Source organism: Ambystoma mexicanum, chromosome 2p (assembly GCF_040938575.1).
Source record: "Ambystoma mexicanum isolate Mex_15411 chromosome 2p, UKY_AmexF1_1, whole genome shotgun sequence".
In the NCBI taxonomy this organism is placed as follows: Eukaryota; Metazoa; Chordata; class Amphibia; order Caudata; family Ambystomatidae; genus Ambystoma; species Ambystoma mexicanum.
This window is the reverse complement of record NC_090923.1, coordinates 653,628,606-653,652,767: the sequence shown is the minus strand read 5'-3', so window position 1 is coordinate 653,652,767 and position 24,162 is coordinate 653,628,606. Positions and strand designations below refer to the sequence as shown.

The window sequence follows — 24,162 nt, the reverse complement described above, 5'->3', positions numbered from 1 at the left end:
TTACCTCTCACTGCAAAAGTGCTTGAAGCTTTGGCAACTTGCAGGCCTAGTCAGCTTATGACCCAACATATGAATCTTTCTTTTTAACGAACTACTTCTGAGAACTTTGGCAAAGACTTTTCCGTTTAACTACCAGAACTGCTTTATCCTATACAAGACTTTATCCCATTGACTTTGGCCTAACCTACTGCATTGAATTGAATTGACTCCTCTGGTGAACTCAAACTATTTGCACTGTTTAAGAGTAACTAGCCTTTTTATTAACCTATGCCATTTTGCTCCTCCTTCAAAGTAGTTTAAATGCCTCAAACGTACAGTGTAAAGTACTGAAGTATATTTTTGTGCAATATAGATTGCCTCCTTCTAGTAAATGTTTTATAACTGACTGTGAAATAAATTAATAAGTGTTTTACCAAGAAACCTTGAGTTTAAGTTTATTTGAATACTTGTAATTATAGACCTCTGTAACGGTTCCATGTGTTAATATCCCCGCAAAAATAACGCGATATAAAAATATCGCCATATTTTTGCGGCAATATTGACCCATGGACCCTGCGGGGGGACACCCCCGCATTATTTTAAAATGTGGGGGGGCACCCCCGCAAACCCTGCTCCCACAAAATATCCTCCCCAAAAATATTGCTTATGGCGAGACACTGCCATATGCACAGCGATATTTTTGGTGGGGATATTTTGTAGGGATACCTGTGTAACATTACAGCTCAAATTCCCCTCTTGAAATAAGCCTGGCTGCTCAGCAACGCTACCAAAACTGTGTAGTACAGACTTATACCAAAGGTTGGTTTGCTTACACCTGTAGTCCTAGTTGTGTGTAGTGGTCCCAAAGGGTACTGCATACAAACTTTGTCCAACAAAAGATCCATCTAGAGTTTTGCTCTGCGTGGCAAACCAGGTTTGGTCTCTTGGTTGAGTCGCCTTTGGCGGGTTTCAGGAGTGAAGACCGCCTCTGGCGCCCAAGTGTCTGGGGTGGGCAGGAAGTGAGGGAGGTGCCCGAAACACCCTGTGCTTAGTCTCCTAGGAAACCCAAATGCACTGGCGTGATTGGCTGGCTGACTGTCCGGCAAGGACAGCCACCCTGCCGGGTGAGTGACAGCTAGGCTGGACTGAAAGGGAGAAAACTGTTTAAAAGGCGAGTGTCTTGGACTGGAAAGCAGAGTCGACCACTGGAACGAAAGAACTGAAGACGAGCTGGAAGAGGACAGCTGCTGCAACTCCTTTGCCCGGTGAAGCTATGCTGCAGGTCCGAATTGCCAAGTTCATCTCGACAGAGAAGCCCCTTCAAGGACGACTTCTTCCTTTGAGTTGGTGGGACCAATGCAACTCATAAGCCACCTGGATACCATTCTCAGAGATGGTTAGGTTTAATCAGGGGGAAGGACACCATCTTGTGTGCTTGAAGACAGCCACTCGAACCGAAGATCTTCCATTTGCCAGCTTGTTTGACCAGTCCCCGCGCAGTGCTGGAGTCCCCTGACGCCCTCCCTCTTGTCCCCACGACTGAGGCTCATGAACAGCGAGATCTGCCAGGAACCAACGTCTTCAGCTGCATCTTTGGTACTGTGCCAACCCGATTGAGAGAACTTACCTCTCGCGGCGAAGGTTTGTGGAACTTACCCAACTTGCAGGCCTAATCAGCTTGTGAAGCAACATGATTCTTTTTCGTACAAACTACTTCTGGGAACACTGGCAAAGACTTTACCGTTAACTACAAGAACTGCTCTTTCCTATCCAAGGCAGTAGCCCATTGACTTTGGCCTAGGCCTATTGAACTGAATCGAGTCCTCTAGTGAACAAACTATTTTCACTGCCTAAGAAAGTAGTTGTGATCTATTCTATTAACTTGTGCCTTTTACTTCCATTCAAAGTAACTGAAATGCCATTTTGATCCTATTTCAGGGGAGCCTAATTTACTCAGAAACGTATTGGTTTGGTATTGAAGTGTGTTTGTGTACAATATTAAGTTGCCTACTTCCTATTGGTGGGGCCTAAAGCACTCAAAAAGGACGTTGATAGGACACTAAAGTGTCAAGGTTTTCCATAGGAAAATGCCAAGTTAAAGTTACTGAGGTTTCCCAGCCTGACTATGGGGAAATATTCACAGCATGTGAATCCATGAAAGATCCAATGATGGAGAAATGTATTACTGTATGAACTGTTAAAAACCGCAGGTGGTGTAATAACCAATAATAAGATAACATTGTCTTTTCCCTTTCTAACGTTGCTACAAATCTAACCACGAACAAACAAAAATGAAAGTGTCCTTTGAAGTGCATCATCAAGTATTGCCAAGTGTTCTCGTGTAAACGTCCAAAGTATTTAAAGTGATTCTGGTGTGTATATGTAATAAATATATAATTTTGTATAAATTAGAAGTGTAAGAGTTTCTTTGATGTGCTTGACTAGCTAGGGTTCAGTACACTTACCTACAGCTCACATCTACCTCTTAAAGGAATCGTGCGCTCAAATATGTATTGTTCCGAGCGTTCAAGCATGTGGTTTTATGCAAATTGTGATCAATTATAAAAACATTTCCTATGCACCTTACCTTAGTTTCCCTCACTTTTACAAATGCGAAATCAACAAGGGGGTTGCGGCAATCTTGTTCTAATCTCATCCGTTGCCGCATCGCCCCAAGTTTGACTGCCCTCGCGGCACTAAATCATATCACCGGCCCCTGAAGCTGACATCACTAGACGCGTACGCCCCATTTCACAACGCGAATGCACGTCTCGTGTCAATGTTCTCTGTGCCCCAGCTAATGACGCGTCTCCATGGAAATGGCAGGACGCCTCTTTCCTCTATGTATAAACAGACCGCTTCTCAACAGACATCATAATTGCTTGTTCAATCATTTCAGTTTTTTTTTTATAGCCTGTGATTCATTTCTGCTCTGTTCAGCTATCTACATTGCTCGGAGCCCGTGCGAACAGATACTTGTACTGACATTACTATCGATTTTAATTTTGCCGTGTAATGGCAACAATACAGCCCTACCAGTACGAGCCACAGTAAAGATGCAGAAATGATGGGGCATCGGACGACAGTTGGAGAGACTAATCACTCGATCCTGAGCCAGAGCCTAGTCGCATGGAAGACATTTCCATCTGTGTACCTGCAATCAGTGCAAGGTCATGCCACCCAGGGAGGAGAACTACTGCTGCAGAGAAAACTCTGCATGCTTGGCCTCCATATCGGAAGAAGAGACACCGCTGCTATGCGTTACCGAGCTGCATGACTTCAGGGCAGCCTGCCTTACAAGGTCCGTGTTGAGGATTATGATGGTGCTTATGCATGAACTTTGCGCAACAGTTCGCCCTCACAATCCAAGTAACGAGTAAGTGTACTCTAGATTTGATGTGACCACTGAGGCCACTTACGACAATATAGGAGACAAACAAGAAATGTAACTTTCATCTATCACTGCCAAATGAATGTAGTCTGGCAATTCAAAACATCTCTCGTGCTTTGGGGAAATCATAGTGGTCATTTTATGTGTCTCAATTTCAACTAAAACAATACTTCTCTGTGCCCCAAACGTTATGGATTGCATGGGTGTTCAATTTTGAAATGTGTCTACACTTTAAAACCCAAGTTGACTGATCCATTCAGCAACATTTGTACGGGCAACTATGCCACAGGATACAGGATGCATTTAGGTTTGTACACTTATCAGGTTCATTTAAATACAGTATGTACGTTTCTCTTCCACAGGTGGTAGAGGCTGGTGGCCCATCGTTCGTTTACATGGTGGCTTCATGGGAGGCTTGGATACGGCGTTCGACGAGTAATACTCGCCTGTGTCGTTGGAGCCATTTGCGCCAAATTCCCCAGTGACAGCGGACAGTACAGGGGATTTTCACTGTGCTGCAACCCCACGTATACAATGTGTAGTACATTTGTGCCATCAACATCAGCAACAAAATAAAATACAAATGATTTTTTACGAATAGCTGTTTCAATATTTCAGTGAAGCAGGGACACGCTCACTTGTCTATGAGTGACATGCAACAATGGTTGTTGCCCTTTTACTTGGGAAATCTCCATTTGCATATTTGTCTTTATCCGGGGCAGATAGGCAGTCCTGCACGGAAATGCTATGGCAATTCCCTTCTCAACTAGAGTCCCTACAGCAACCCTATACACGCGTTTCAGTCTTGTTGTGCCTCAGTGAGGTGGCGCTGCACAGTGAGCATGGAGTCGTCTGGGTTCCCTCAGGTTCCACCAACCCCAAGTTTGTTGCTAATATTCCATTATAATGCTGTCTATGTGTTCGAATTTTTCCATCAGCTTCCACATCCCATTGGGAGCTAAACATACTCCACAGCACTAACCTCTCAATCACATTGTAGACTCAAGCTTCCCGATGTTTTCTGTATGTTTACATTGTTTGTGTTGGTTATGTTTCACACGGCGCAGAATGAAAGGGTAAATGGATACATTTGAATAACGAACGGCTACTGAAATATATTTTTATTCTGTTTTCTAAACAGATACATTCTTCCTTTCTGCAAATGTCATTGTTTCCAGATGCCAAGTGACGGTTTCTTCAACCAGCAGTGGCACATACACGTAACTGGATGGATGACTATTACGCTGATGTGGGACGATCGCCCGGGACCGATATGCCCTTTGGCGGTACCATCTACAAGGAGCTACCGGTCATCGTTAACGTTGGTCTAGCAAGAAGCTGATGCTGAAGCCTTGAAAATCGAGGGGAGTCGAATGCGCTTCTTCTCCCGAAAGGAATACTGTGTACCTAATGATACAGTTTTCATGCTGTAACTCAAGGACATTCAAAAACTGGTGTCAAATGGAAATCTGCGGATGTTCCCGGAGCTTGTTTGTGAAATAAAAGAACATTATATATTGCAGAGTATTGATGTTTCCTTTAAAAATAGTGTTTTCTATACCGATTTGGGGTGCGCTGTGCTGTGAGAGGATGCGATTGTTGAATTTCCGAGTTCTGAGTCAGCTGACGTTAATTCATAGGTGATGACTGGGCACGTTTGGCTTCTCTGCTCACTAACGTCATGAAAGTAGGTGGAGAATATCGCTAGGAATAGTGATGTCAGCTTCAGGGGCGGGTGATATGATTTAGTACCGCAGGGGCACTCAAACTTAATACGATCGATCCACAGATAAGATTATCACAAGATGGCCGTGCCCGCTCGTGATTTTGCATGTGTAAAAGTGAGGAAAACAAAGCTAAGGTGCATAGGAAATGTTTTTACGATTGATCACCGTTTGCATAAAACCACATGCCCGAACGCTCGGGACAATAACATATTTGAGCGCACAATTTGTTTAAGATAAGTCTGACTGCTCAGCCACTCCACTCTACCAAGGTCCCGAGTTATTACGGGCTAATACTAAGAGTTGGAGATCTACCAACCACTGGGATAGCTTACTAAAGTCTTACTATCAGTAGAGCTTTAGGAAAACGCCCCTAACAGTCCTTTCTTCCGACTGCTGCAGCTGCAGCATCCCTTCCCGAGTTCCTCCTTTCGTCACCACAACCAGGGTACAGGAGACCAGGTCCACAGCAGCTGCACTGTGAAAGAATCCAGTTGCATCTTCACAACTCCTCAGGAACTCTGGGACTCATCATAGTATTTACTGCAAGTCTTTCTGTCGCTCATTTGCTACTGCAGGGCTGATTCCGGTGTTTGGGTATTCACCCATGCCGTTAGCCCAGGCCCAATGCTTGTGCACCTATAGGGAGCCTTTCCCAAGGTGCCAGAAATTATTTTGACCCACAAAAGCATTTTAGCAACCTGTAATAGAAGAATCCTCTGGAATGTTACCTTTTTTACTGCTGTACCTTACTTGCTTTGCCTGCAATCTGACTTTGAAGAACTCACACCTAGATAGGGATGGACTGCTAAAACCTTAAGGACTCTGAAAAGTATTACAAGTCTTTTAAAGTATTGAACCACTATTGTAGGTGTTGAATAACGATTATTATTCCTACAACAGTACATTCCGAGTTGCTATAGCAAGCAATTTTACTTACCAATGGACTGTGTCCATGTTCTGGATAATTCCCTACTATTGGTTTACTCGCCTAAAGCATGGATTAGGTTTTCTATTGAGTTGATTATTTAAAATAGTATTTACCTACCTGAATATAACTTCACCTTGTGTATATAAAAATAAACATCTATTTTACTACAACAAGGGTGTAATTTTCTTTGGGCCCATGTATTTACTGAGTTCATTGTACTTAGATGGAGCTCACATCTTCTCCCAAGATAAGCCTGGCTGCTCTGCCAAACTACCAAACCTTTTTGTACAGAATTTTACTACAAGTTGGGGCCTGTAGACCAAAGGATACTTTTTACTGTCTTAGCACAGGGGGGGATTTAGGAAAACTCCCAACACATGTATGAGTGGAAGTGGTGAAAAAGACTTGTTCTCAAACTAGGGTGTTCTGTACTATGGTGCATGATAGGAGTATCTTTCATGACCGAAGATCCCAAATGTCAGTTACTTCATTGCGTGCTTTATTTACTTCCAAGTCTATACAACACAAGGGTGTGATAGCTCAGAGTTAAATGCTCACTTCTAAGATTTGCATTCAACGTAAGGTTACATGTTTTAGACTAGGCACAACAGACTCAGCCTTGCATTGCACCCTTTAATATATTTGGAGGTTTTTACGCCTTCCATCTCTGCATGCATTTCAATGATTTCTAGTCACCTTCTTTTGAAAATTAGCTTATTTATGAAAACTTAAATATTTGCTATCGATGTTGACTGCAATTTGATTACTACTTGGAGAACTAGCTATTGGTATTAGAATGCCATGCTTTTGGGAAAGGACAGTGGTAAAGTTAGCTTTTAGTTTTGGAAAATTAAGCATAGTTCTCACCTCCATTTTGGTTTGAATCCAGGGCCCTACAACATTGGCCTGCTTTGCAAACTGCAGGCGAAGGTACTCATTTGACTGTTGCTTGTCCTGTTCATTCTGCAGCGCTGTATCCCGCTTTGGCACCAATTGCTGAACCTGCAAAAAGCAAATGGTTTCTTCTCTTTGTACTTCACGATACAAAACAGAAAAAAAGTGCCTTTGCCCCTTACATACAGACGGTTACAATGAAGATCTGCATATAACCCACCTACCCCATAACCAAGTTATACAATACTACAAAGCACTGCTAGTACCTTTTCCCACTTGGAGTTGATGGCTTGCGGAGTGATTGAGGTGTACGGATTACCACTGGACAGTTTGATGTTATTGTAGTCTGCAATCTTCTGAGCCTCATTTTGAATACCAAGGATGGCATCTCGTTCTTTGTCAGCATCTGGTAGAGTGGACTTAAATTGCTCATGGGCAGCAATGAGACCCTATTAGGAAACATGAGAAATGAAGAAGTAAGTTCCAAATCAATCTGGCCCTTTTTGTGTCCCTTTCCACCAAGTCCTTGGTGATATTAAATGAGGCTCTGTGACATTCTTGTGACCAGATCTTTGAACAGTCCATGGTGGCTTATAAAAATCTTCATTTTAGATCAAAGGTAAACATTGCTCGGTACATATATTCACAAGACTGAACATACATTGCTTATCCCTGTATGGACACAATCAAGACCACATCTCTTACCTCAATCTCTTCAATGGTGTGAACAATGAACATGTCCTGTAGATCTTCCATGGCCCCCTCCATCCAATTATTGAAAGGTGCAGCCCTTTTGGCATATTCCAGATACAGCTGGTCTATTGTCTCTAGCAGTTTCTCAGTTTTCTGTTGAGAGACAGTGTTACATGAGAACAGAACAAACATTTTAATTGATGCAGTCCTGTAAAAAAAGTTGTACCTTTGGAGGACTATTTTTTTTAGTCAACATGTTCTATGTTTCCCTTATTAGCATGAATTAAAAAAATGAAATGCTTAAGGGGAAATTGCATGCAAGAAGAAAACCAATAATCAAAACAGGCAAAAAACGCCCACCCACCCTGCCGTTGAAATCTTTATTCTGCTAATTTCACATTTAAAAAACCAAAAAGAAATGACCGTATTTCGATGAAAAAAAAAAAAAAAGGAGTAATGTAAGAAACCTAATCGATAAATCCCCTGGTTGTGCGATATAATCCGAAAGTGCACCTCAGACTAAAAAAATCCACTGGCAGTTTTGTCATAGATAAATGCAGATCTTTTCCCCAGAGGTACGCATAGACTAAGAGGAGAGAATACGTGTTTATTTCCAATGTGCGGTTATAACGAGCCAAGAAGAAAGCAGTATTTATCGAAATCGCCTATTTATCCCATTTAGAGTGAAAACCTGGATGGAGTTCATGCAATAGAGCACAGGGACAAGAGGACATTTTCCCTGGAACTGGTTCATTTAGGTTAATGCCTCACAATATTTAAGCTTTGAACAGAACCACCATGTAAAAAATGTACCTGCCCCCAACGCATTCCAGCCAGCTAAAATGTCTGCATGAAAATGTTTGGTGCATACTCTAGTTAAGTGCCACCATGTGAGGATTTGTAAATCTATTATGGACTGCTGTGCACCAATGAAAGAACTTTTGGACATTTTCAAAATGAGTTCCGCCATTCATCAAGTGTTCACACCGAATCTCTGTGCCATCTGTGTGTATGACGGAAGCCTCATCTCTAGCAGGATAAAAGTATCTAATTTACTCTTGCTCTCAGCTAACTGGCTGATATCACAGCTTTATCAGAGTCTCAAACACAATCATTTGTCAACTGGCTACTCCCTTAATTTTACACATGCCCCATCGACAAAGCTTGTAGTACTGGTATCCGTTGGTTTCATTCAGCCAAATGACTCCTCTATTCTTCAAAAAAAAAAAAATTCCCCACTCTAAACAAGTGCACTATGAATTCACAGTCCTCTTTTTTCATGCTTGGAAGCTGGAATTAGAAAGTGGTGGAGTGAAATCTTTGTTAAGAAAGGTGTTGAAGGACCAGAAAAGTAGTTCAATGCAGCTTAACACAGTTTGGCCCAAATCTGGATGTGTATTTTTAGGGAGGAAGGCACTGCTAACGGTGTCTCCGAATTCCAACGTCAGATTGTAGAACAAAGTTGGTTATCGGTTACATCTATATTTTCCCCAGTCCAAAAGGGGATAAGAATGGGTTAATACAGGCAGGTAGAATTTTGTTTTTATTGTGAACAGCAGAATATCCTTTGCCGCCCTTTTCCTCTATGGAATACTGAGTTAGTATTCTGTGAAGAGATCCATTCCAAGTAAAGGACAAGTAGCCTTCTGTAAATAGTTCAACACGTTAGTTACTACAATCTGTAAGTTGTAGAACATGTATAATACATGGGTAATTTTTTATTTTCTCTAATTTTCCATGAGAACTAATGTAGGGTACAGGGATACTTTTTAATCCTCTGTAGATTATATATTGAGAGCAGCACACACTACCTTCTGTGGAGTGCTGAGGGGATACTGCACCCCCCCTTTCTCACTGCTCCTGCAACATTTCTGTTACAGTGACAAGCATACCTGAATGACTGGTGGCAGCGCACAGGTTTTACCAACTTGTACGTAGTTTTTTCCCGCAGGCTGTGTTCACAGCCACGGTAATTCACAGAAGGGTCACCATTGACCCAAAACGTGGACTATTCTCTTTTCGCCATTTCTTGTGTGCTTGCCCTTTCTTGGTCCTGCCATCCTGGGTGAGGGAGGTCCTAGTTTGACTTTTTTCATAGGCAGGAATCCTTTGTGAAGCCCACCAAGGATCCAGAGTGTCTATAGGCAGGAAATGAGGGAGGCGTCCAAACCTCAGCAGTTTTGTCTTCCGGCATGCCAGCCTGGAACCAGTTCTAACTAGCAGGCTGGCTGCCCTAAAAGGACATCCACCACCCAAAGTTTGAATGTAGCAGAAGTGCGTTTTGGCTGGGTTCCTGGATAAATGGCTTGGATCCTGAGGCTGAAGACAAGTCGACCACTAAAGTTGAATCCGATGGAGAAGACACCTGTAGCTCCTTCCAGTGATCGGAGATGCCTGCTGTGCCGACTCCTTCCATGCGACAGAGGAGACACAAAGAGGACGTCTCCTTCCCTTGGACCAATTAAGCTTAAGACCACATGCATTTCGAGTCATCCCACGAGCTGTGACCTTCCGGGGCTGCAAATCGTCAATAGCTTGGGACCTCAAGCTTCTTCACTCACCAGAGGGCTGGATCGAGAAAGCTAGGCCAATCGATCAGACTACAACCGTGCTTCATCTGGTGTCTTGAAAAGGGTGTCAAAATCACAGAGCCACGAGAAGCAATGAAGAATCCTTTTCTAGGAGCCTTTCCATTCGACTGCTGCTACAAAATGCCATCCAGTGTCCGTTCATTCCTCTTAAAACCAGGAATCCAGTGACCGGGTCCTTCAGCTTCTGTATCGTGTGGATGTCCGCCTGCATCATCGTCTTTAATACTTACCTAGAGTCGTTCCGTCACTCCTGTGTGGCATGGGGTAATTTGTGTTTGGGAGTTGGCCCAAACAAGTTTGCCCAGCCCCAATACTGGAACGCATTCAAGAGCCTTCTACAATGTCCCTGAATCCTTTTACCAACTACAAAGTCTGATACTTATAAGTTAGATGATAAATCCTCTGGAACCCTGACTGTCCTACAGTTTGTGCCTTAACCTGTTCTAGCTATAGTTGGCCACTGGACCATCAGTCTCCTCTTCTACCTCTGAGAACACATGTCTAGATTAGGAAAGGACTACTAAAGCATAAGGCCTCTGAAGAAAATAGTACAAGAAAATAGTACAAGTGTTGCAAAGTACTCACTTGCTAATGTTGGTAGTGTAACTATTATTCTGAAACCGAAAAAGTTATTACTCACCTTTGATTCACATACTGCCCTTCTTAAAAGTAATTGGCAGGTTCTTACTTACCTTGGAATTGTGTCTACTATTCTAAAATGTTATTACAAAGTCTAACACAAAGTGGTTTTACTTCCCTTGAATGGCATGCTGCCATTCCCATACGTCTTTTACACTGTGGTTTACTTACCAAAACCATTGTATTGTTTTTTATACTGTGTTTATGATAGCACGTACCTCTCTAAAAAATTCTCTTTGCCTGTGTATATATAAAATAAACCATTATTTGTACATAACTTGAGTTTAAGTGTTTCTTTGGACCATATGTATTCTACATGTTCTTTGTACCCTCCTACAGCCCTCTCTCCCACCCACGATAAGCCTTGCTGCTCTGCCATTGGTACCATTACCTTGAATGGCACAGGCCTACACTAAGAGTTTGAGTTCTATTGTCCAAGGGATAATCTTATAAAACCCTTTCTTTTGCGCTTTGAATCCAATCCTGCCTTTTTGGAGGCAAATACAGCCTTTTGCTTTACTTCTTGTGTTTTTGCTAAATCTTATGCCGAAACTGATCAGGCAACGAGACCATCAGTGCTGACAGAGTCTCAGTTTCTTATATTATATAGAGTCTTAAAGAGTCTTATATATATTATATTCTTATATAGAGTCTCAGTTTCTTATAGAGTCTCAGTTTCTTATATTGTTACATTTTCACAAATCATCCTAAAATGAACTGCGGTTAAAATACTTTGTAACCTTATAACGTTTTCTATAATGACCTTATGGTTACATTTACAATTTGGCTAGGATAAGCTGGTAGCAGCTGATATCTCTCTACCATGTTTTAAACATTTAACTTGTGCACTTTTGCATTTACCGCAAATGGATCATTGTAAAAACTGGAGGGGGGTCTGTACTTCTCTCTCTATGGTAGCGTAGAGGCACATAGGACCCCAGCTAAGACTCTCTATTACGGTAGCAATGGACAAGCAATCAAGGCCTAGCTTCTCAGGAGGTGATGCAGGCTGGTTCTTAAGTACAGTGTAGTCCCTAAGCACCCACAAAGGAATGGCCACACACTGGATTAGTTAAAACACATTCTTTATATAATTAAGGTTCAAGGTTACATACACAATAACTCACTTTGTGCTCAGTAAATCTACAATGGCAATTATATACTGTTCTAAGTGGTACCACAATTATTAGATTTCATTAAAGTGCATCAACTGTACTCTGGTTAAATGTCACGCAAATCACTTAATAAAAGGTAACCAACAATAGACATAGGAGGAAAGCAGTCGGTTAGAACAACTGGCAAAATTCTGGGCCTGTTAGACAGTTCTGTGTGGAGATCCACCGATATCACAAGCCCAGTCCATGTATTGTTCTATATGTTTTATTTCCTTCTACAATGTTTCTACCACCCCAATGTACCTGGAATAGCAGAGTTCGACGACGAGTCATCAAAGGATCCTTCTCGAGTGGCTCCCTTTAAAGAAGGTGAACTCTGCGTCGAGGCGGCAGCTTCGGTCCCAGCGGTGCTGGTCGACGACGGAGCGAAGACGTCCTGCAAGGAAGAGGCGTGCGGGGCACCTCGATGTCGATAGTTCAGGGCCGCAAAGAGTTTGTGAAGAACTGTGGCCCAGCAAGGGCATTGAGTCGCTACAGTCTCTGGGCGGCGGGAAACCCACCTGTGGATGCTCCTCGGCGAGTCGACGGCCTGGCCTTCTCCGGCGCTATAAGGAGGGCGGCGGTGCGTATGAGCGCATCCGTGAATCAAATGTCGTAGGCAAAGGAGCGTTACGTCTCTGGTCGTCGTCGGCACGATATCAAGCTGTCCTCTCTTCTGGGCAACGCAGCTTCGACGGGCCTCCAGCAGTTATAGCAAACCTGCTAACCTTGGTTGACGACGGTGGAAGGAATGTCCGGTGCTTATCTTCGTTCTCCTCAGTGGTCCCAGTCTCCGGTCGGCAGCCTTTCGAGGGTCAGACTTCCAGGGAGCTTCGGCAAAGGTTAGCGGTGCTAGATGGTCCCTCAGAACACGGGAAGAGGATGCCTAACCAGGTCCTCTCTTGGATCAGTCTCGACGGCTTCTGGATTTCGGCGAAGAGAGACAGCAGTCAACCTTCTTCAGGCTCAGCTTCAAAATTAAGCATCAGTTTCAACTACAGCTTCTGAACGATTTCTAGCAGTGAGAGGCCCCCAGATAATATACCAGTTGATCTCCCATTCATTCTGCTGGGTCACACTCAGCAACCAATCACTCTGAAAGGCATTCAGCAGTCAGTCAACCAATCAGACATACAGTGCATTCATCCCATTCTCCACCCTCTCAGACACTCACAATAAGGAATGTGTATTGGGACAAGTACCCAGCCATTCAACACTACACACTGCATTCATACCAGTTTCGGGCAGGGCTGTCTCAGCCATTGTGACAAACACCAGATGCCAGACATCCACAACAAGAAGTGCATATTGGTCACACTTCATTCACCCAGGTCCCACCCACAGGGTGTACCCACAACATAGTCACTGGGAAGGCTCCAGCCAGTCTGGCCTGGACTTCACAACACCATATATGGAACTTCCACCCAACAGCCAGTCAGGGGGGGAAGGGACAGAGTCCGGGCTTCCCAGGACTTTGGGAAAACAAGTTAACAAGCAATAGAAAGCAAGAGGCCATCTTGTTTCCTATCAGGAATCAACTGATTCCAATGGCAGGGCCTGGGTATCCCAAAATGGAGGATACTCATAGCACTTGTCAAATTCAGCATGGAGCTGCCACCAGCCCATACCCTGCTCTGTGGGCCACCCACAGGTGCCCAAATACATACACAAGGGGCACAGGGTTGTACTCCCACCCATGGGTGCCATAAGGGTATCCCATGGGTCTGTACACCAAACCAAAAACAGGAAGAGCTGCACTGCCATGCACTCCTGGGCAGAAAACACAGAACACAAATTGAAAAGGATTACAGGACAAGGACAGCGAGGCCCTGTCCCTCTAATGCATTTCCAGCATCACAATCACCTCCGCAAAAGTCTTTTTCCCGGTTTGGTGTTCAGCTGGAAGATGCCTGAAACTGACGTAAGCACCATGACCAACCAAAACTAAATCTAGCGACCAAAAGAGACCACATCTGCAGCCTGTGGGCCTTCCTCGATCGTACCAAACACAGAAGGCACCGAACTGATTCCAAAACCTCAGCAGTGATGTCTGGCGAAATCAATGTCCGGGGGTTGTTAGGCAAGATTGTATGTAGTATCCCTGTGGGAGACTACACCAGCCTTGTCCTCTTGGCAATAGGTAACCCTACCTTTGGTATAGGCCTGTACTATACAGTTTGGTAGAGTGACTGAGCAGCCAAGCTTCTCTCAAGAGGGGTCAATGTGAGCTGTAGGGTAACAGTTTCACAGTGACAGGTGTTCAAATAAAACTTCTACTCAAGGTTCCTTGATTAAAATAATTTATTAATTTAACAGTCAGTTTTAAAATAAACCTTCTTTAGAAGGGAGCAATATGCAACACGTAAATACACTTCAAGAATTCACTAATTCAGTTAGGTAGATACCCTTTTAGGATGGCACACAGATACTTCCTACACCCTGAGGCGACTTCAATAGTTAAGACACTGGACATTAATATATCACTTTTCACACTTAAATTGTAATACTGAAGTTATGGCAAAAAGGAAAAGGTCAGGGAAGGAAACAAAAGGTTAACAAGTTTCTCAAACAGTTAAGCACTTTCCAATTCCCCCAATGAAATATAGGTTAACCCTTTCCAGTAAGGTATGTATGACTTTTTGGAGGGATAGTTGAACACAAAGTCAGAGGGTAAGAAGACTCTTAAGGGACCTGTGACAGCCAACGTCAATTGAGCAGAGTCTAGGGGAGCCGCGGCACTTCTTGTAGATAGCACAAATGTCTTTCACAAAGTTAAAGAGTTTTGTAGCAGAAAGAATCACTGTTGGGCCACAAGCTTGGAGGCTTGTGAGAAGCAAAGATGCAAGCAACTCTGCAAAAGGCAGCAAATTCAAAGTCTTCAGTGAGAGCAAGCAAGCTACACACAAGAGGTAAGTACCCCTAGTTACACAGTACCATGGGTCTGAAGAAACTGTTCCAGCTGTCTTATGTTCCTGTTGTAGTCCTGCAGATCCTGTTCCTGCACCTCAGTCGTGGGGACAAGAGGGAGGATGTCTGGGGCCTCTGCACTACGGTTTGAAGGTCGGCGGCAGCAATGGGCACACTCCAGATCAGCAGCACTTAGTTCAGCTACTCGCAAATAGCACCACCGCAGTTCTTGGACACCTTGTGGACTTTCCTTGCTTCTGGGGTCCAGCACTCTGTTGAGGGGTTCAGGCTTGGTTAGTCCTGCTTCTAGGGAGTCCAGAGGATCTTCCTGGAGCTCGAGTCTGGCTTAAAGGTGTCGATTCTGGTGTTCCTGTCCCCCGACACACTGTTCCTGCAGCAGCAAAGAAGTACAGCCAGCAGAAAGAGGGGTCCCAGTCGAGTTCGTCTTGGGGCTGGATTGGTCCTACCAACCAGAGGGGAGCAGTCGTCCTTTCTGGGCTTCTCTAGTCTATTAGAAATTCGGAGCTTCAGCAATGCAGCAAGGCTTCACCAGTAAACCAACGGTCCAAGAGAGTGCAGCAAGCTTCTCTTCCAGTTTCTTCTCTGGTTCCTTCGTCCAGTGGTCAACTGCCTTCCTTGCGATAGACCTGCCTTTATGCAAGTTTCTCTCATTCATTCGCAGCCTAGCTGTCGCTCATACAGCAGGGTGGCTTTCCTCCAAGGACAGCCAGTTGACCAATAACCTTTGGGTGCATGCCTGTAATCAAGGAGACTAACTACAGGGAGTTTCGGGAACCCCCCGCGCTTCCAGCCCTGCTAGACACGCTGGAGCCAGAGGCAAGCTTCACCAGTGAATCCCGCCAAAGACAAAACAAACAAAGAAGCCAAACCTGGTGGCCAAACCTGGTTTGGCGCACAGTAAATCTCAAGAAGGACCTTTCCAACAAGAAATGGCAAAAAAAGACCAGGCCATTTTGTCAAAATGGCCACCCATGGGTGCAATACTGCAGCTGAGGATTCAGCCTGCAGTAAAAATGCACAATGGAAGGAAAATTAAACCACTGCCAGCAGCAATTAATTGTAGAAAGGGTAACAAAATTGTTACCTGAGAAGGAAGACATAGGAGATACTAAGTAACCCATCCAGCACTCTTGTAAGATAGTGTGTGCTGGGTCTACAAAGAGAAAAGGGTAAGCAGAGTCAATATCACTTTATTACTCTTGGAAACAGTAGTTTATCCAAGAGAAGGTATTTAAACTTTAGCAGAAATCCAAAGGATTTCTCTGTGACAGCACGGAGGGTGCTGTGTGTCACAATGTAAAAAGAGGATGCCTATGGAAGACTCCAAAACCACAAGAAACAAAGGGTTCAAATCAAAGAGAAATACATGAGAGAGTGGGGAAAAAGGTCTCAATCTCCAGGATAACAACAAAGTCCTAAAGTCCAGCAAAAGAGCTGGGGGTCTCTACTGTAGAAGGGAATTAGCACAGAAATGAGAATTCTCCATAACAGGTGTAACTTAACATTCCTGTTCCTTTTCACCCAGTCCTCCATAGGGTTACATGGGTTTAAAGTATTGTCCCATAATCACTCTTTCCTGACTTTGGTCAGTGGAGGACTGTTCAAGGATCCCTTCCAAAGCCTACCCTAGTAGCAGGGAGTGACACTTCTTAACTAAACTTTAATTTGCTTTTTGACTTTTGTATCAACCATTGGCATCATCCATTCGCTTAATAAACCTACCTGTCATGATCTCTGCTTCCAAAAGGTCAGGGTTTTCCCAACTCCCTTGGAAGCAGATCCATAACCCAGGTTCCGAGTGCCAACCAGTCCCAATTGGGACCTTTTGGACCCAGTCCTGGCGCCAGTGGCACCAGGCTCATAAATATGCCCAGTCCCAGCGCTGGAAGCGCCGGGCTCATAATGCTTGGGTGGACTTACCTTCAGCAGACCATGCTGCTTACTTGCCTGCCAGTTGAGCCTCTGATCCTCTTCTGTTTGGAACTACTTTTCCTGTTGGGTGGGGCTGGAGCCACTCCCTAGATTCAGAATACTGGAACTCTTCTGGAAGGCAGGAACTCTTTTCTTACCAGGAACTCTTTTCTTACTTAGGCGTGGCTGTGGAAGGAGACACCTAAGCACTACAGGAGGCTATTTAAACCACACCCGGTGGATGAATCTTGCTTTGCGTTATTCTGCAACCTCTGCAGCAGAACGCTCATCGTGTCTTCTGCATCCGGTCCTGGGCCTAAGGAAAAAGGCTTACCATCCTGAATCCAGTCTTCAGCAACACCTATAAAGACAAGAAAGAACAGGTTAGCATTCCGGCATCTGAAAGGCAAAGGCTTACCATCCTGAATCCAGTCTTCAGCAACACCTATAAAGACAAGAAAGAACAGGTTAGCATTCCAGCATCTGAAAGGCAAAGGCTTACCTACTCTTCGTACGCTCCGGAGGCCTTCGGCGCTGCATCCCGCATCTGAAAGACAAAACAAGGTGCGTTTAAAGACATTGGGGAACTTTAATACTCACGTGCCATTACTCCTTTCCACATCTAATCCAGTGGGTATTCCGGCACCCTGCAGCCGCTCCGAACTCGTACCTGCAAAATAAAAAGACAGTTATAGCGCATAGTGAAGCAGGCAACAAGCGCTTACTTACGTGCTTCCAGGCGCTTCTATTCATCACACGGGCTCCATCTTCAACTCACTTCAGCCCGTCATCCGCCATCGCCGGAACCCTGCAAAACAAGAGACATCATTACTAAAGACTTTAAAGACATTTGAATGACTCGAAACTTACCGTTCGTGCAGTAAACGACGGACAGCAGTCCTCTGAAGTCAAGAGGCCTGCGCTACCTATCCAGTGAAGAAACTGGTTACAGCACCCTGCCCCGAGGCAGATGGAGAGCTCGGCATTCACTTACCTAAGGTGAGAGTGTTAACCTTTGGGGGTCTACAGGAGAGGAGAAGAGGAAAGAGATGGGGACACCCCAATAACCCCAGTTCATTAACCCCATATTTTCTATCTGCAGACATCTTACTCTACACGTCAGGCATACAGTGCACAGAGGTCCAGCCCAAAGAGCCAACCGGGTGCTACACATCACCTTTGAAGATACGGTAGTCGCCCAGTCAAGACCGGCTCCTCTGCGAGAATCAGGTGAGCGTTACACTACCTGAAAAGTATATCTTTGGAACAGGGCCCCAAACCATCTTAGGGTTGGCTTTAAGATTGTGGGAAGCTGTTCTTGTGTCAATTCTGAAGAGTTCTGCCTATTTGTCCTTGCATAGGACTACGCACCTGTATTGCATTGGTAATTCATATGCAATTCTATTCTCCTAATGGTGAATGTGTATATATATATATATATGTTTTATAAGGCTGTGTGTGACAATACTTACCCGTCATTTTTGTATGCTTAATGTACATCTAAAGGCCTATTAAATAACTTTTTATATACGGACTAACTTATTCAGCGCCTCTTCCAGTCCACACCGACATCCTCTTGGTCGTTCCTTCGCCGGATCTATGGACCCCGCATTTGATCTCAGGACAGAGCACAGTCTCCTCTCCCATTAATGGTGGCACTCGCTCAGAAATCCTCATGGATGCCTTCAATTCCTCCAGTCATCCTTAGCGTCTATCTTAATGGCACTGTCATGGTCCGATGTCCTCAGGCCAATATCTTCTTTGATAGGCGTTTCCCTCGTCTCATCAACTTCCTTTCATCTACGGCTGTCCCTTCCTCTCATTCCTTGGCTACCTTGCCCAATCCTCCTCCTCCTCCTCTGCCCCACTTCAGGCTAACTCCACTCCTCCGCAGGCTGTACCTCCGATTTGTACCCCTCCCCGGTAGGTCTTTAAGGCTGGAAACCTTCTGCATCTTGCCACTCTCAACTCTCTCTCTGCTGTCAAACACTCCTCTGACATCTGTCACCCCCTCAAAGAACTGGACATTGATGTCCTCAATCTTACTGAGACATGGTTCACGGCCAGCTCTGTCACGAGCTTTGACACTCCTCCCTGACGGCTACAAGATCCACTCCGCAACCAGATCCACCCGACCCGTAGGTGGTGTAGCCCTGATCTTTCCTGAGTGGATTCCTGCCACCATCATTCCCACTCAGATCTACCCCTCTTTCGAATGCCTTGTCTGCAAGCTCTCAATCTCTCCTAGCCACTCTTACTGTTGGCTACTCTCTATAGGCTCCCTGGTCAAATCACCTTTTCTCCGAGTGGGCTGACCTCTCCTCCTCCCTCCAGGCCTCAACCACTCGACTCCTCTTCCTTAGTGACCTCAACATCCATCTCAATTCTCCCTGTCCTTCATCTTTGCTCTTTCGTGACCTCCGATTCCCTCTCTCTATCCTCCCCTTTGGCCCAACGCATTCTGCAAGTCACACTTGATATCTTGATCTCCTCTGGCCTCCCTCTCTTGATCCCTCTGACCACTACTCTTTTCTGGAGTGAAAACTGCCTCCTCTCATCTCTCACTCTCTTCCACCAAGCCAAGCCTACCCCTACACTGCCACCCACCTTCTTGGACATCCGGCCCATGAAGCGCGTGTCAGTTCAGGCTTTCCTCGCCACCTTCTCCCCCTCTCCTCTGGCTGCCACACACCCTGGCACAACCCTATCCCTTCTCTACTCTTCTATTTCTGATACTCTTGATGCTCTTGCCCCCGACATGAGGATCGGTTTGAAGTCCAAAGCCAAGTGAAATTCCTGGTATGACTCTGACCTAGCTACACTTAAACGTAAGTGTAAGGTGTCGGAGAGGAAATGGAGGGCTTCTTGTTCATCCTCTGACAAACTGGCCTGTCGCCTAATCCAAAGGCAATGCCCTTGCCTCTCACCATCTCAAAAACCCATAACATTCGGTCCACCCTTTCCTCCCCTTCCGTGCTTGCTGATGCTCCCTCAGCCACATCCCACCACCCGTCTCATCCTTTCCTCTTTTCTCCCCCGATGAGGATGCTACACAAGTCCGATCTATGAAAGCCTCATCAAAACAGATTCACCCCTGTTCCTCTAAAACCATCAAGGACCACATTGACACCCTCGCTCCGGCCCTTGCTGATTTTTGCATCCACTCCTTTGCCTCAGGATCCTTCCCCTCCCCTGCCCTCCCCTCTGAAGCACTCCCTTGGGCATCTTCTCAAGAAACCCAGGGCTGAACCTTCCTGTTCGGCTAACTATCACCCAATTTCCATTACTCCCTTTCTGGGCCAACTCCTGGAAAAGCTGGCCATCTCCCAGCTTAACCTTCATCCCGATTCTGTTGGTTGTCTCCATGACCACCTGTCTGGCTTCAGAGCTGCCAGATGCACGGAAAATGCTCTCCTGAACATCCGTGAAGATCTGCTCTCAAACCATGACTCTTGTTTTTTTTGTTTTATTGTTTGATCAAAAAGATTTTACAATTCATTATTGTTTCTAGAGCATTTCATCAGATGCTCGAAGCGAAACAAAACAAAACATGTTTCTACTTCACTTTCGCGTAGATCTTACAAGTCTGTGACAGAACACTTTTTTTAATGACTTTTCTGGGGCCCGTTGATGTGTCACAGTACAGATGAGTATGCTGAATTATGGAACTGCTTAGCTCTCCTCATTTAGTAGATTGTTCTCAATATATTCAGTCATTTTGATGTTGATGCCGGGAGGTGTAGCGCTTTGCGCCAGAATAGAGCTTCTAACTTGGCCCATAGCTGTTTTGGAATTGTGGGCATTGCTTCTACGCTGTATGTTATTGTGGGCACCACTTTCATTTTGTAGAAGTTTATGGTTGGTGCTAGTGAAAATTTGCCAAATTTGCCATCGATGACTTTGGCTTGGGCAGCTAGTTTTTTGATTTTTGAATACAATTCTGCTTGCATGGCAGATTCCTTTTCTGAACTGTCCATAATCACTCCTAGATATTTGAACTTTGTTACAATTTCAATGTTGGCTTCTCCCAAGTGCCAATTGAAATTGGTTTTTTGTTTCATCCCACAATTCTGAAGAATCATGACCTTCGTTTTACTCGTGTTTATTTCAAGATGATTTTCTACGGCATAAGTTTGGAGAGCAGTAAGTTTCCGTTGGAGCCCAATTTCAGTTTGGTCAAATATTGTCAGATCATCTGCGTACAGAAGATGTCCGATCTGCATTGGACCCAATTTCGGTGGAAATGCCCTGGTAGATTCTTCTATTTTTTTGATGTCACTGATGTAAGAGAAACAACATTGATGCCAACGGGCATCCTTGTTTAACCCCGCGTGCGCTTTGAATTTCATCTGATAGCACGCCTTCCCGGTTCAGTCGTACTCTCAGAGTGGTGCTATGGTATAGCGCTTGAATGGAGGCTAATATGTTCTCTGGACATTGCCAGGCCTTTAATTTGTTCCATAGTACCTGTGTCTCTACCCGATCAAAAGCCTGAGTAAAGTCGATGTATACTACGAACAGATGTTGCTTGTTCTGGCGTGTTTTGGCTTTTAGCGTGCTGCATGCCAAGATGTTGCAGGTGGTTCCTGCATTTTTCTTAAAGCCCGCCTGATAGGGGTCATTGCATTTAGCTCCAGCCGCCCAAGTTTGGAATTTGGTCATGAGAAGTGAGTCATAAACCTTGCCCATTACATCAAGTAAAGCAATTGGTCGAAAGTTATCGGGATCTGATGGATTGCCTTTTTTGTAGATCGGAATGATTATGGCTTTGGACCATGACTGTGGGATAGATTGTGTTTCAGCGCACCGCCGGAAGATCGCGCTCATCAGACTGGCCCATTCTTCAGGGTGGCTTTTCAATTCTACATTAGAAATGCCATCTGGGCTGGGAGCTCTCGAGTTTTTTAGTTTCCGGATGGCATCAAGGATGTCTTCTTTGTCTAGATTGATCCAGTTAGGACCCTTCTGTCGCTGTTCTTTCACCTGGTGGCTAACCGCTGTCCGGAAACTTTTGCGAAATGCTTCTCCCAGGTGTCTTGATTAATATTGTTTAAGATTTGGTTATCTAATGTTTTATTTGCATCACGTATTAGTGCCCAAAAATTCCTGCTGTTGTTCGTAATAAGGGTTTTAGTTATTTGTTCCGCGTCAGCTTGATGTAATTTGTGGCTGTGGAATTTCACCCAATCTTTGTATCTTTTTTTTATGTCCTTGATGTTCTCTGACAAGTCTGTGTTTGACACCTTGTGGGCTGTTCTTAGCGCTCTCCTATATTCGCGCCTTTTCTCAACCAGTTCTTTATTGTAGACATGTTTGTGTAGTAAGAGCTTTCGGCAGCCACGCCCATAGGCCTGTTATGCTGCTGCTAGGGGCTTCCTTTTTGTTCTGTGTGCTCTGTGTCCGCTCCATTGCTTGTGTATTTATTTTTTTCGTTAGCTTTAAGGTGTTATCTGATCATCGTTTTACTTTTTGGCTTTTCTCCCTTATTTTGGAGGATACTTGGTTTTGTGGAAGTGTGCGATGTTCTCTCTTTTCTTCATCATAGCTGGCCTTGTGATTTCGTAAGTCTAATTCGGTCATTTTCTTTGAGGTGTGACTTTTCTGGTAATTTTTCTTTACATTTTTATGCAACGGTTCTCTGTGTGCTGATTTGTCACGTCTGGTTCTTGTTGAACTCTGTCGTCTACACGATGAGGAATTTTGACTTTCATGAACCTGATTATCAGATCTGTCCTCAATGTAGAATCCACACCTGTGAATGTCGTACTTGTGTTTTAGGATCTTGTTATACACAGTGCGGGAGTTCAAATGGAGTAGGGTGGCGGCACCTGACTGATTATGCCATGGTTCCACAATTTTAATGTCAGCCGAGTGCACGTCTTGCAGTCTCTCAATAGAGTGGAGTATAGCCATGACAGATCTATTTAGAATGATGTCATCAGTATTGCAGGTTCTTTGAGTTATCTTGACTATCCATCTGTATCTACCTTGTCTGTCGGATTTGTCGTGAAGCTCTTTTGATATTTGGCCTCTTACACCATTTTCTTTGCGTTGTCTCTTGCTTGACTTGTTTGTTTCTGTTTTATCCGAACGTGCATGCTGATCTTGGTCAGTTATTTTTCGTTGAATTTCTATTGGATCTTTCATTTTGGTTCCCGTGAGGGGTGCTGCGTGAGTCATGACGTGATGTTTGTGATTTCTTCTGTTTTTGGAGGGTTTCTCTTAATTGCCCGTTTACAGCTACTCTCTCCCTCCTAGAGGTCTTATCCTTCAGGCTTTCGATTTTGTTTCCGTTTGATTTACTGTATTTGCGATCCTTGCTAGGCGTCTTCATCTTGTGGTTTGCATCTCTGTGACACGTGCCTGACTCACTATTCTGAAAGTGATATGTTAGACGATTGCGCCTTTCCTCTAAAGTTTCGAAATCGCGCTCCTTTTGAATTTTGTTGTTTCCTCCAGTTTGGGCATTTGATTTTTGGTTTGGGTGGAGTCCGCTTTCGTTGACTTTTATGACTCGTTTCGATGTTTCATTAGAATTTGAGTCGTCATCGGGGTAGACACTAAGATTCATTAGTTCATCTTCTATGTTTATCTCTGGTGAGCAGGTTCTTGCCGCATAGTTCCTTCTTACGTTATGATTGTCAATTGTCTCACCCTCCCTTGAAGAGAATACGTTGCCAGTTGACACTTTTGGATTTGTCTTTGCTCTTGTAGGAATTGCTCCCGTTGTTTGTTCTTTTTCTGCGATATCGTTGTTAGAACTGATTTTTTGAGGTACGCTGTTATTTTTTTGAGAGACGATGTTACTGTTTGTGGTTACTGCGGCAATTCCTACACTCGGTTTATCTTTGCAGTTGGCTGCTTCAAACATTGCATAGGTTGATTCTCTTGTTTCAGTACCATTTTGAGTGTTAGCTTGCGCAGTGTTGAGTACCAGCATCACCTTAGTTGCCTGGTTTTGGGACTTTGTGGTCAGCTTTGATTTCTGGTTACTTCTGCCAGTTGGTGCTTGAATTTGTGAGGGAGCTGTCTCCTTGCCAGATGAACTTCTATCTGTTGTTAGATCAATTACTATTTTAGTCTGTGCTCCAACTTCATTTGTAGTGTGTTCGTTGGCTTTGAGCATCGTTGTGACATCAGGCGATGTGGCCGTTTTGTTTGTACTATTCCTAGGATTCTGTTCTGTCGTCTCCTTGGCGTTGGTGAAGTTTTCCTTTGCTGTTATATAGCCCTCAAGATGCAAGACTTTGGTATGAATCATGGCTAGAATGACCTGTTGATCTTTAACAGCCTCGTTCATCGTTTCGTATAATTTGCAGAAGGGGTT

General features: G+C 44.4%; 1 protein-coding gene across 4 annotated transcripts in view; it reads right to left on the bottom strand.

The window, feature by feature from the left end:
- ACTN4 (actinin alpha 4) overlaps positions 1 to 24,162 on the bottom strand; it is an 896,467-nt gene that overhangs the window by 147,415 nt on the left and 724,890 nt on the right. For all 4 annotated transcript variants that reach the window (XM_069644198.1, XM_069644197.1, XM_069644200.1 and 1 more), the window contains exons 14-16: positions 7,625 to 7,765; positions 7,186 to 7,368; positions 6,893 to 7,027 (exon numbers count right to left, since the gene is read on the bottom strand). In XM_069644198.1, the coding sequence (XP_069500299.1) occupies positions 6,893 to 7,027; positions 7,186 to 7,368; positions 7,625 to 7,765 (459 nt within the window). The remainder of the gene's footprint in view (positions 1 to 6,892; positions 7,028 to 7,185; positions 7,369 to 7,624; positions 7,766 to 24,162) is intronic.